At 40.2% G+C, this 14,366-nt stretch overlaps 1 protein-coding gene across 1 annotated transcript in view; it reads left to right on the plus strand.

The window, feature by feature from the left end:
• Nucleotides 1-11,253, plus strand: part of LOC107756512 (protocadherin-10-like) — a 16,896-nt gene extending 5,643 nt beyond the window's left edge. The window contains exons 2-6 of the mRNA XM_016573674.1: nt 83-1,998; nt 2,746-2,804; nt 2,998-3,104; nt 8,028-8,381; nt 9,948-11,253. Of these exons, the coding sequence (XP_016429160.1) occupies nt 83-1,998; nt 2,746-2,804; nt 2,998-3,104; nt 8,028-8,381; nt 9,948-9,967 (2,456 nt within the window). The 3' untranslated portion in view covers nt 9,968-11,253. The remainder of the gene's footprint in view (nt 1-82; nt 1,999-2,745; nt 2,805-2,997; nt 3,105-8,027; nt 8,382-9,947) is intronic.
• The last annotated feature ends 3,113 nt before the right edge of the window (nt 11,254-14,366 follow it).

Genomic DNA, 14,366 nt, shown 5'->3' on the forward strand with positions numbered 1-14,366 from the left:
GAAAAGCCACTTGATCGGGAACAGCAGGCGATGCATCGTTACGTTCTCACGGCCGTGGACGGCGGCCAGCCTCCTCGGACAGGTACAGCTCTGCTTGTGGTCAGAGTGCTCGACTCCAACGACAACGTCCCCGTGTTTGATCAGCCGGTGTACTCAGTCAACCTGGCCGAGAACGCGCCCGTGGGCACGCTCGTCATCCAGCTGAACGCGACCGACTCAGACGAGGGCCCGAACGGAGAGGTCATTTACTCGTTCAGCAACCACATCTCAAGCAGGGTCAAGGAACTGTTCGATATTGACGCCCGAACGGGCCGTATAGAGGTCAGAGGTGAGGTGGACTTTGAGGAGAGCAGCCTGTATCAGATTTACGTGCAAGCGAAAGACATGGGACCTAATGCCGTGCCCGCGCACTGTAAAGTTTTGGTCAAAGTGACGGACGTGAATGACAACGCACCGGAGATCATCTTCAGCACCGTCACGGAGTCGGTGAGCGAGAACGCAGCCACTGGCACCGTCATCGCGCTTCTCAGCGTCAGCGATAAAGACTCCGAAGACAACGGCCAGACGCATGTGGAGATTCTCGGAGATGTTCCTTTTAAACTCAAAACCTCTTTCAGAAATTATTACACTATTGTGACTGACGGTCCTCTCAACCGAGAGACTGTAGAGGCGTACACAGTCGCCGTTGTTGCGAGAGATAAAGGGATTCCATCTCTGGCTACCAGCAAATCAATCAAAGTGCACGTGTCTGACGAGAACGACAACGCGCCAACGTTTACGCAGCCCATTTATGATGTGTATGTGACTGAGAACAACGTCCCTGGTGCTTACATCTACGCTGTCAGTGCAGTCGATCCTGATGTCGGACAGAATGCTTATATAACTTACTCCATAGTGGAGTGTGAAATCCAGGGTATGTCTGTGGTCACCTATGTGTCCATCAACTCGGAGAATGGGTATCTGTACGCCCTCAGATCCTTTGATTATGAGCAACTAAAAGACTTCAGCTTCATGGTTCAAGCCAGAGACTCAGGCAGCCCCGAGCTGTGGTCCAACGCCACTGTGAACGCCATTGTAGTGGATCAAAACGATAACGCGCCGTCTGTGATTGCGCCTCTTGGAAAAAATGGCACTGCGCGGGAGCCTTTGCCGCGCTCTGCCGAGCCAGGCTACCTAGTTACTCGCATTGTCGCCATGGATGCAGATGACGGGGAGAACGCGCGCTTGTCCTATAGTATACAGAGAGGCAACGAGAATGGGATGTTCCGAATGGACTGGCGCACCGGGGAATTGCGCACGGCCCGCCGGGTGTCAGTCAAACGAGACCCGCAACAACTGTATGAGCTGCTGATTGAGGTAAGGGATCACGGGCAGCCTCCTATGTCGTGCAGCGCGGTGGTGCAGGTGACGCTCGTGGACAGTCTTGTGGAGGGCCACAGTGGAGAACGCGGCACGGCCAAGGCCAAAGACGCGTCTCTGGACTTGACGCTCATCCTCATCATTGCTCTCGGTTCCGTTTCTTTCATCTTCCTTCTGGCTATGATTGTGCTGGCCGTGCGCTGTCAGAAGGACAAAAAGCTGAACATCTACAGCACCTGCCTGGCGAGCGACTGCTGCTGCCTGGTAGGCTGCGGGTCGTGCGGGTCAGGCGGGTGCTGCGGTCGTCAGGCCCGGGCCGCCCGGAAAAAGAAGAAGCTGAGCAAGTCAGACATCATGCTGGTCCAGAGCACCAACACAGCCAACGTGAGCGTGGCGAGCGCCGCGCAGGTGCCCGTGGAGGAGTCAGGGAGCTTCGGCTCGCTCCATCAAAGTCAGAACTACTGCTACCAGGTCTGTCTGACTCCGGAATCGGCCAAAACGGACCTCATGTTCCTGAAGGCCTGCAGCCCGTCGCGCAGCAACGACACAGAGCACAACCCGTGCGGAGCCATAGTGACCGGCTATACGGACCAGCAGCAACCGGACATCATATCTAACGGCAGCCTGCTCTCCAGTGAGGTACGAGCACTTACTCAAATAATATAATTGCTTGCCAAATAATTTATTTAAAATAATTTTAAAGATTCCGTTTTATTTTTTGTTTGATTTTGATTAATGGCACTCAGAAAGCAAATCTAGCTCTTTTATTAAGCTATACTGTATCTCTACAGTATAGACTTCAAGAATTCGTCATTATGTGGAATAGTCATGATTTTGAAATAGTTTGCTATTTTACATTTTAATTATCTTTTTATATTTATATATATTTTAAATATGGATTCAGTGAGAATAATACAAAATAATCTTCCTCTCAAGAATAGTGAGCTCTGAAAACAAACAGTTTGATAACTGGTTGCTCGCAGACCGACATAAGCAACATTATTTATTATTACTATTATTATTATTATTATTATATGTTCTATATGGCCTATTCTGTGGAATTACCCATGTTAGAGCTTAAACATAGTGAGTCACTGAAATGATAGATTTGCATGTTTGTGAAAAGCTCCCAGGGTTATAGGTCATTAGATATGCCAGTCACGGTGTTGCAGAGCCTCACAAGAACAAAGATCCGTCTATAGTTGAATTCTGCTGAATAGCAGCAGAGCCTAATGATTTTGACTGCCCATAAAGTTCCTGCAATGCCCCCAGTGAGCAAAACCTGAATTCTGACCTGTGTTATTTATTTATTTTTTTAATTAATATTATTTAATTACTATTATGCATTGTTGTTGGGCCTGTTTCAAATCGATACCTCTCTTGCAGACAAAACACCAGAGAGCAGAGCTCAGTTATTTGGTAGACCGACCAAGGCGTGTTAACAGGTAAGCACTTAACCTAACTGATCTTAAACTTATTTCCCCCAATAAAATTTTCAGAAGCCTTTATTTTTTTAAAGTCTATGAACATCCGAATTAAACCAACCTGAGAGACCATATCAAGGCTGAGCAGTAAATTTGTGGTTATATAAGAGTCATGTGGCATAGCGGTTGACTCAAACCCTCTCTCCTCCCTCAGCTCTGCGTTCCAGGAGGCAGATATCGTGAGCTCAAAAGACAGCGGCCATGGAGACAGCGAGCAGGGAGACAGTGACCATGATGCCATGCATCGCGGACATTCCTCTGGTAAGTTTAAGCAAGTCGATTTCTATTTTTCTCTTGTTTTGTATTGATTAACAGAAGAGCTGCTAGTCAGGCTGAGCTTGCAGAGATGTGGGTAAACTGTTGAGATAGACATGCTGGATGAAAGATGGCAGATTTTAAATAGTTTGATTGGGTTTCATCCTCACACAATCAGAACAAAAGCCCTGATCAAGGCATGTCATGGCTTTTCAGATCTGCCAGAATCCTAGCAGAAATAGTTTAGGCTAGCGAGCCTCTGGGTGTGAATGCGTGAACACGTTTTGGGAACTACAGCCTTAGTGGAGAATATAATCCAATTGTTTATGAATACTTCCTCATAATAGGGATTTACTTCAGTGGTACTATCTCCCTTTCACCCACGTCTCCAAAGACATGATGGAATTTAGATAAGTCCAGGCGGTCTGTCATCGACTCTGTGGGAATGGGACCAAATAGGTTGAGCGACAAACAAACAAGCGATTCATTGACTGCATGCAACCCCCCTCCCCAAACTCCCCTTCCACCCTAATCCCTCTGCCCGCATTCCACTGATGGAGGGCACTACTTGTCCACACCTTCATAAGACCACATGTGGCGCTTTGGAAATGAGATTCGGCTTTATGCTGCGATGGAAACGATGCTTTGTTGCTAAATGACACTTCGCTTGAAGTGCATTGGGAAGTTGACTGTATAATGTAATTATGACATAGTTGGACACAAATGAATACAACAAAAAAGTTGCATCTTATTATCATTAATTTCTCTTTGCTTGAGCATATGTCCTCTGCTGTTATTCCAGAGCACCATATGCTGTGGCTGGACTGCTTCAGCTCTCATTTAGCCTATTTTTGCTCATTTAAACATTAGATTAAAATCAAGATTTTTTTTCCATACAAGGTCAGCTAGCCCATCTGCCTTTGTTGTTACAGGCCATCAAAGAACACTTGCCTTTAAGATACAGCTCTATAATGTAATAATAATAATAATATGTTCTGCTTTTTTTTCCTCATTTGCGAGCATGTTGTCCCCACTAAAATTAATTGTTTTGCTGCATGCTATCTTCTTTAATTAAGATAATTGAAAACGTTTCACTTGGTATGCAGGCTTGGAGAGCATTCAGAAGCGTGCATTGTTCATTTTAATGAGAATTCGCTAGAAACTGCCTTCATTCTTTCAAATTTGTTTCAGACATTTTGTTTCTTAACCAGCTGCTGTTTTATGGACTTTTTGAAACAGGAAATTTTAGTCACCCAAATGCTTACAGTGTCACAACATAGACACATCCCAATCTAGTCATCTCTGCTACATTAAAAACAGGCCAAGATAAGCATCGCTTAATTTATCTCTAATGCATAAAAATGCACCTGTAATACATAGTGGAGAACTTCAGAGCTTCTCTGATGAAATGACACACCTGAATTGTTTCATTCCAGTTTCATTTCTTTTATCCCGAGGATCTGCCACGTTGTAACAGAATCCCTCATTTGGTTTGCAGGTCATGTTCAGAATCCAGAAACAGCTCACTGATCAGTAATTTATTTTCAGCCTGATGCATACCAATTAGCAAATGAAGGTTATTATCAGATCTAATGCTTTGCAGGGCTTCTGCTCAGAAAACAGCAGAGCAGATATATAGAGAAGGAGATGTTTCAGTGGATCATTTCATTTACAGTCCATTGCTATATCTTCTTTAATCTATAATTCTTTTTATCTCTCTTTCTCTTTCTCTCACTTTGTCATGCACAGTGTAGAGCATCATGAAAAAGTGACGTAGAGTTTCAAACAACTTGTGCAAAATGACATATTTTGAGTGTTTTCTTTTTTGGTGGAATTGCTTGTGGTGTTCCTCTGGCCTTTTGTTGCATAGAGACCCTGTTTAGTCATCGCATTGCGATCCGCCTCTGGGTGATCTGGCCATTGCCTTTTTCATCTGGTGCTTACATGCATGTCAAATGTGGATTCTTTGTGCACTTACGGTCAAATTTTGAGATGAGGGTCTCTGTTTTTTTTTGACAACACAACATCACTCATTATGTCAGCATGTAACTGCCAAGGTGTTATTGCAGTTTGATAAAAATAATAATAATAATAATAATAATAATAATAATAATAATACAAAATGGTGCATTTCTCACAAACATACACTACCGTTCTTTGTTTTTTCCAAAAGAAATGAATAGTTTTATTAAGCAAAACTGATCCAAAGTGACAAGAAAGACTTTTACATTGGTACAAAAAAATAAATAAATAAAAATAGTTATAAGTATTTCAAAGAAATGCTATTCTTTTGAACTTTCTGTTTATCAAAGAATCCTGATGAATAGAAACAGAACAGTTTCCAGTTTCGTGTGACACTGAAGATTGGAGTAATGATTGTTTAAAATTCAGCTTTTTCCATCAGAAAATAAATTTCATTTGAAAATAAATTAAAATAGAAAATGGTTATTTTAGGTTGTAAAAATATTTCATAATATTACTGTTTTTACTGTAATTTTATCAAATAAATTAAGCCTTGGTAAGCATAATAGATTTCATTCAAAAGCATTAAAAATCTGAACTGAACGCAGACTTCTAAATGGCATGTAGTGTTATAACTTACTTTAAAATATTGTTTTAATTTTAATCTTATATATAATGTTTGAAATATAAAATGTTTTGAGCTGAATTTTAGAATTATTTAGTGGAGTACCTGCTTTAACTGGCAAAGATTAAAACCCTTGTAACCTTTTTTCTTACAATAAGTGGATACATATCATGGACCCCATTTCAATTTGTATTCAGCATCGGCTTACCTGAAACTGAAATTAATACAAGGTATAAAAATAGCACGTATTTTTTCAACCAGAGAATCGTATTTTCATCAGGTTTGGCTCTTTCTTGCAATATTGAACCACAAGTCAACAATATAATTACTTTTCCGTTTTTTCCACTGAAAAAAAAGACACTGGATGAGTACAGAGAGCAATTAATTTCAGAAAATGTCAGGAAATATCAAAATGTCTCCGTGCGATTACACGATGAGGAAGTGTCTTATCTCACACTCTCTAAATATCAAACTCTCTCTCTTGCTCGCTCTCTCACCTTCTTTGTATGTCAGAAATATACACAAAGAACCTTTGTTCACAGTCTCTTATAAAAATGAGACCTTTGAATATTGTCATAGATAGCTTTCAGATTTGTTTAATGTCTGAACTACTTGTCGATGTTATACTTGGGTCTGTAATTAGGAGAGTCTTACCAAGCCCAGGCCTAAGTAGGTTGTTTGCATGTAGCTCAGAAGAATTCTAATCCTCTTTTAAAGCAGAAACCCAAAGTCTGTGTATACTGACCTGTCTTCTGTCTGAAGGGCTAGTCTGAGGATTAGCAAAGAACATCCCCCCACACCACTGACTCTGCTCCATACCTTCAACATCTCTGCTTAGCGCTGCTTTGAAAATGGCACTTCATTAATCATCCAGCTGTAATTACTGACTGTTTTAGATGTGGGGTTTTTAGACACAGAAAGGGGATTTAAAAAATGCTCACCTCTCTCTTCTTCTCAGATGCACGTAGTCAAAATGGCACGGCTAACACCTGCTGGGGTGCCGGCGGGGCTAAAAGGCTTCGTGCAACTGTCACGCGCAAACTAACAGGATCTTTTCTCTCACGCTGGCTTTAACTGTAACGCTCTTGTAGCGCTAGCTTCTCAGCTTTGTGATTTGTGAGGGCGTTAGTCATTGGATATTAGCAGTGGGCTGCTTGAATTACGTGCCGCTAATTAAAATGCATTTTCAAAGAGGCTCGTGCTAAACCTGATGTGGTAGGCCCAACATTGGTGCTGAAGCTTGGCTCCTAAGGCCTGGAAAATTATAAAATTGTTAGATTAGATTAGATAGTTATGTAGTATCTTGTTGTGTTTTCCTTATTTTTTAGGTTTTTTAATTTAGACGAGAAAGAGACAAAAGAGTAGGTTTTTTTTTTTTGGAGGCTTGAGCTAAACCTATGAGAAATATGTTGTAGGCCGTAAGGGGTGGAGCTAGGTTCTTAAAGCCTGTTTCAAATAATGCCTGGGAAATTACATATTTATTTATAGTAATTTAAACTGTTTAGATATATAAATATTTTATATATATATTTCCCCAAATATTTTTATTTTATATTCCTTTGAAGCTCATTGAAGCATGTTTTATTTTGTGTGTGTTTTTTTTTTTAAATGTCTTATTGTGTCCCTTATTCTTTTTGTTCCTTTAATTGAGACAGCGAGAAAGAAACAAAAGAGTAAAGGGGGTTATGACCTTTATAATATATCCCTTCATCTTCTAGCTGGGCAGAAGAGGCGAAAAGAGAACAGAGGATCGGGTTTATCTGCAAGCTTGGTGTCTGAGAGAGTTTACCTTTGATGTCAAATAGAAAGAGAGAGGGAAAGAGAGACCTCAAGAAGAGATTACAGCATTGACTCCATCCACTCGCTGTGTATGTTCTCCGCACATGCTTTGATCAGGGTAATTTGTAATTTAAAAGTCACTAAAAAGGAAAAAAAGAGCACGATGCAATCTTTTCATGATTAGCACGTCAAGTGCCAAAGACATTTCATGCATAGAGCTTCTAATGTTTTCAAAGTGAATGACATGTATTACATTTCATTTGGATTTACATATTTATAATGCTTGATTAAGTCTAAAAAAAGATGCTGGATAACTCATACCGATTGGTTGAATTAATGCGGAATGTGGCGGTTCGGTCTTTTATCTACGAGAGGAGATGTTGAGAGCGAGTTATATCGTACATGCACTGCATACACATGGTTTATTGTATTTATTTATGTTGGTTTGTCTTGTTTTAATGCACTTACATGCTTCCAGTGCAATTGGGAGCAGATTCTCGCTGTCATCCTCCCACATGGACAATTAAACACAAGCTAACCCATCTCTCTGTTCTCTCTCATAGGAGCAGACCTCTTCTCCAACTGCACAGAGGAGTGCAAAGCCCTCGGCCACTCAGATCGCTGCTGGATGCCAAGTTTCGTGCCTACCGAGGCACGACAGGGCGCCGATTACCGCAGCAACCTGCACGTGCCGGGCATGGACTCTGTGCCCGACTCTGAGGTATTTGAGGGCGAGACGTTGGCGGGCGATCAGTCATTCTCAACCTTTGGCAAAGAGACGCCACACAACCCCAACCAGACGCACCAACACCAACATCAACACCATCAACACCACCTCAATGCTTCCACGCTAGAGAGGAAAGAGTTCGATGCACTTCTGTGTAACTCTCGCATGCCTTACAAAGCCGCCTGTCTGTGTGAGTATCTCAAAAGAGAGAGCTCTTTCCTCTCTCTTGATCTGACCCCAAAAAAACGTTCCAAATTCAAGGCCTCTAGCGTGAAGTGCTGCTGAATTCTCCTCTAAAAATTCTAAGCCCTCACACTTCCGCTTTCCTTCACCCATCAACATCTGCCCATCCTTCATCTGCTGTACATCTACTGGTTCCTGGTGTACACTCTTAAAAATAAATGCTCTGACAGAAGCAAAACCTATAGGAGAGAACATAAGAGTATCATTTTAACATCCTAAAGTATTTTTTATCCTCTAGTTCTTTAGAAAACCATCTATTGGTGCTTTAAAGCCCCCTGGAGGCCTGCACATTTTAAATGGAGGAATCAATATTCTGATCTTAAGAACTTCTTCTAATGTAGCATCAAGAACTATTTTCATCTTCAATGAAGCAAATAGAAAGAAATCTACCAAGTGAACAAAATAGTTTTTTATTGAAGCATTGAAGGACCTTTATTTTTAAGAGTGTATGATTAGCTTGTTCTTCATACATTTACTCACATTCAAACAATGTTATCAGGGTGGTGAAAACAATCAGAATTTAGGAATTGACCCACTTTTAATACGAGTGTGGATATGAATCAAATTGGCTGCACACACAATTTTTGGTAACTGAAATTGGCATTTAAATTATAAGTCTATCTATAAATAAATAAACCTTCAAGCCAACATTTAAAATTTGTCTTGACCAACTTTTTTTTTTTTTTCTTTTTTCTTTTTAAAAATTGCAATTGTATTACATTTTTTGAAATTCGTTTAACTTTAATTCTACCTCCTTACATTCAAATTCAAAATCAGGAATTAAAAAAGCATTCTCAGTTGAATTCAGAATGTTCCACAACCCTGATAATTTCATTACTTCAAACATTGCACATGCTTTGAAACATGAAATCGCTCTATGAATTCATTCAGTTGTTTATAAATGCAGGGAATTACAAAAGCCCTTGTCTAGTTGTGGGATTTTAATGCAATACGATGTTAGATCAAACATTAAAACATTCTCAGATATCTGACCATAGGCAAAAACCCACCAGCGATTGACAGAGATTGAAGCCTAAAATGAACTTTTAAAACACACAAAAATAAAAGAAAGGCTGAAACTCCCTATTGTTTTGTACACAGGCTGTAGACTTATTGAGGCAGCGTTTGACTAGTCATGCCAAACATCAGCTCAGAAGCTTGAAACAGACGCTCTCAAAAGGCCAGAGTTTATAAGGTTTAGACTGCCTACTACTGTTTGTTGTGTTAGAGGGGATGAAGGTGGTAGTGGGATTGATTGAAATATTATCGACTGCTCTTGTTCTGTTGAAACCTTCAGACATCTGTCTCAGAAAGAGCGCTCCGAGGCTGTGTGGGTGGTGCATTAAAATTTTGAGGTAATAGTTTATGATTGTAGGCCTATAGTTCCACATCAAAGCTCCGCTTCTGAACGGACCAGCCAAGGGTCTTTTAATAGCTTAGCACAATACTTTATGTAGTTTGCCGCCTAAAAAAATACACCTTTAATAAGCTTCCTTTCTTTTTCCCTTTTTAGCTCGGAAAAGGATATGCTAGCTCTTTCCGAGTGGACATACCAGAGACGGCGTGATTTTGCACAATCAGTAAAACTGATGGAAAAGCAAAGAGCATCAAGTTTTCAGACTCTATTTCCAGAGACGTCAGATGATTGTGCGTTCCCAAAGGCTTCCGGAGCCTCTAGGACCTCAACAAACTTGATGAAAGAGTCTGACTCGTAGAGCTAGATGCAACGCCGAGCGGCTGGACATAGCGCGCTTCTCAGCAGGACTGAGACGGAGGACAAAACTAAACAGTTAAAATACACTGAGGATAGGAAGACAAGTAAAGAAACAAGAGGACAGCTATTCCTCTTGGCTTCTGTGTGTGCCTGTTTACAGCACTACTGTACATCGGGAAAAAAAACAAAACAAGACAAAAAAAGACAATGCAAACTGACGAGAACCACCAACGAAAACTACAAAAATGGAGATATATTCACTGAGCCCTTTAGTTGTTTATGTACACACACACACACACCACTGAAAAGCCAATTGTACAGGAAATTCATTTGTGCATTACAAATGCAATATTGTTCTTTTAGACATGACTGTTTTTATATTCTGTGTGCGGCTGTGTGTGTGTGATAAGGTGTTTTCCCTAAATCTATTCCAACTCTTTGTCAAAAGAAAAAAAAAAAAAAGCAACGGATTCCACGGAGGGATTTTTTTTTTTCCCATCAGGGTTAAGTGTTTAACGTTGTGAGCAGGACAGCTGTGGCCTAAATCTTACTCTCTCAGACAATACGTAGGTTATATCACGTGTGAGAAGTCTTAACTGTACTCTTTTAAACTTCAAAATAAATATAAATCTATATCTATAAATCTATCTATATATGCTTTTTCTAAAGTGCGGTCTTCATTTGCGCCGTTTTTTCCAGTGTAGTGTGTAAGGCTCCTCAAGGGAGCCGTTAGCGTCGCGAATCCACTTTACAGGGGTTCTTAACATGACAGAAAGCCTTATCTCCAAACTTTTCATCCATTTTTTCACTTTTGGATATTGAGATTCATGTCTATAAATAAAAAGGGTCATAATATTCTAGATTTTAATACATGGCAGTTGTGTATTACTGTAGCCAAATAGATCCATTTGGAAATTTGAAGCCAAATACGAAAGGGGCACACAGTGCAAATCAAACACCCATGCACACACACACACACACTGATACTGATATTTACACACTAAAGCATATGAACACAAACACCTTAATACCAGGAGGTGACAAATAAACTGAAAAATGTATAATTACGTCTTAGACTCCTGTGTTTTATTTTAAGACAACTTTAGCGGAACTAATACGAATAGACAATTTAACAATTAAGCCACATTCCTTAAAAATCAAATACTACACAAAACATTCTTTTCTAATGAAATATGTAATGGAAAACCAGGCACAGCTGTCTGGTTTTGTTTTGTAGCTAAGGACATCTGAAAGTCTATTTTGGCACACATGGATTCAACCACTCAAATTAGCATTTAGTGCAATTTATTTGTTCAAAACAAATGCTATTGAGGTTTTATTAACAATGGCAGTTCAAAAACATTTTTGCACAAAAATGGAGGGAAACATGGTCAATTACATTTTGTTCACTTCTCATCTGCAAAGAGAACAAAATGTAATATATATATATATTCCAGCGAAGTTTAATTTAAAGCCAGTCGCACAGAACTAAACTTAATGCAGCACGAAATAAAGGACAAAAGCAATGTGATCATATCTCATTTTCCTTAAAATTGACTCCATTATGTTTGACCTCCACTCACATTAATCTCTTTCACAAACCGCAGGCTTTAATATCTGAACGGGAAAGCTGACAGAGGGACCTAAATACAGAAATCACTGGGCTATAATAAGAATAATTAAAGAAATAAAATAAATGACTTACAATTCCCCAAACAAGTCATACATTTCCCGGAGACGTGCTTTGGAACAACTTTTAAAGTCACTCAAAGATGTTCGGTTAACTTTTTTCAGCTTTACTGAATACAAATAGCTTCTTCTAACAGGATCGTATTTGTTTCGCATGTAAAATGTAAGAAGGTGGGCCTCAAATGATGATGTGAAGGTGGGTGTTGGGTGACGCTTTAAGCAGAGGCCACCGCTGACAGATAGATTGAAGTTGAACAGAAAATCTGTCCTCATAAATATGCTAACAGCCCCAGCCCGTCAGATTCTTTTCTCTCACCTCCCTCACGCCTTTCCTCCCTTCATCTCGCCCCTCTTTTCCTTCCTCCTGCACACACCTCATCTCCTCTGACAGGTCAGCGCTCCATTTGTTCTTTCTGACTGATGACATCTGTGAGGGCAACTTTTGTTCTTCTCCAAAGAGAGAGAGAAAGAAAAATAAGAGCATCTTCGGTGCTGGTTTGTCAAGGTGTTCCATGTCTGTTCTCACTTCAAAATGCTTCTTTGTAGGGAATGTTTTGAAGATCTCTGCTGTGTGTGTATGTGTGTGTGTGGCACTGCCAGATGTCTGATGTCTGAGGTGACAGTGAGACGTGGTGGAGGCTCATCGGACCCCTGGCAGTTCTCTGAGGGGCCTCGGGGGCCCCTGTCTAAGCGTCTGAAGTGACAAGGCGCCGAAAAAGCGATAAGCGGAGCAGGACAGGAATGTGAGAGCGTGGAGGCCACAAATCCCAGGTGTCGGACAGCAGATAAGATGACAAAAGAACGACGAAGACAGGAGCGCGACGGGAGGGGGGGACAAGGCGAGAAAGGGGAAGAAAAAGAGGGGCAGAGAGCCCCCGTGAGCTGAGCTCTGTGTACACAGCTTTTCTGACATTTAGACCTCTCAACTGCTGTAGTCTTGCTATCAGACCTGTTAGTGACACAGCCCCGCTGAGACTTCATGACAAAAAGGTTCCGAAAAAGCTTTTAAATGACAAATGTGCCATCGTAGGCTGTGAATTTTAACACCTTTTCTCTAACTACGGACAATGACTTATAGTTTTGAATAGCAGTGAAATTGTGACTCGATTAAACAGCAGGTTCTAACCTCTGAGTGAATTTTTTTTTTACTCTCATTGAGCATCTGAGTGAAGAGGTGTCAGTCCACTTGACAGTAAGCCTATTTAGTTCAGTGAATGAACGTTAATCTGTCTTTAGTGCCTTTGGCCTATTTCCTTACTGTACTGTCTGCACACTTTACATACACACACAAATCAAAGCATGTGTGTAAATCTTAGGCCAGTCATTTGGGCCCAGGCTAAGTATGTGTTTGTGTATGTTGTTGTCAATGTAGACCAAGAACCCAGGGCATCATAATGTCTTTGTGAAAGAAAGAAAAAAGAAAATGGAAAATAAAATTTGCTTTTTTTGATGCTGTGGCAGAAACAAATTGAAGCAATAGCCTGGGGAAAGATTACCTGAAGAAGGCCGACAGTGTCCAGTCTATTCTCCTATATTTTACACTCCAGGAATTGAACAAAAGACAAAAAAGAACCTGAAGTCAAAGAAGAATTGAACTTTAATACTTGTTATACAAATGTGTGTATGCAATATATATATAATTTAATTTAATAAATATTAATATACTTGGCAACATACTTGGTATCACTTTAATATATGAACAGCTGATAATCATAACCATCATCATATTTATTATAATTATTATGAAAATGTATTTGAATAAATAAGAATGTATTATTGTTGTTGTTAGAATCACACATTTTTTTTTTTAAAGTGCAGCATACTTGGCATCCTATCTTTCAAAAACACATATGCTGACACAGAGAAGCACCTAAACAATGGTTTTTCTGTCATACACTGTCTGAGAGGTCAGTGTAACCTTCCTAAATGTTTTTTGAAGTTGGTGGAAAGAGCTCTTTTCTTCTCACTGAGAGAAGATTGTGTATTTTTTATCTTTTTTTTTTCATACGGGGTGATGACACCCTTTCACAACTGCAGAGAGCATTCGTGAAAGAAGTGTTTATGATGTAGACACCTCTCTTTCCTTCTCTCTCTCAGACATTCCAGGCAGCCTTTCATTTCATCTTGTAACCTTTATAATAGTACAAATGCGTTGTCCGCAGATTAAACAAACCAATCATGTCCTGACTATTCAGATATCTATTGTATCCCACAGTGACAAACGTGAACTATAAATGTTTGAGTGCTCAAAAAACGTTCATCAAGCATTTAATATCCATGTTCAAACATACAAACAAGAGTCTTGTCTTGTTATTAGTAGCAGATAGGTGGTTAATTAAACTCATGTAAATTGTTTTATTTGCTTGTCCTGGGTTTAACTGCTGAAATGAGGGAGTAGTGGCTATAACCTGTATATGTGTGTGTGTGTGTGTGTGTGTGTGTGAGTGGACTGTAGGTGCCACCTGGGTACTAATGAGTGAGTAATTAGGCTCTGGCACATGCACAGACAGCCACACCTTGCTCCTTAGG

Source organism: Sinocyclocheilus rhinocerous, unplaced genomic scaffold (assembly GCF_001515625.1).
Source record: "Sinocyclocheilus rhinocerous isolate Xijiao unplaced genomic scaffold, SAMN03320098_v1.1 scaffold111, whole genome shotgun sequence".
NCBI lineage: Eukaryota > Metazoa > Chordata > Actinopteri > Cypriniformes > Cyprinidae > Sinocyclocheilus > Sinocyclocheilus rhinocerous.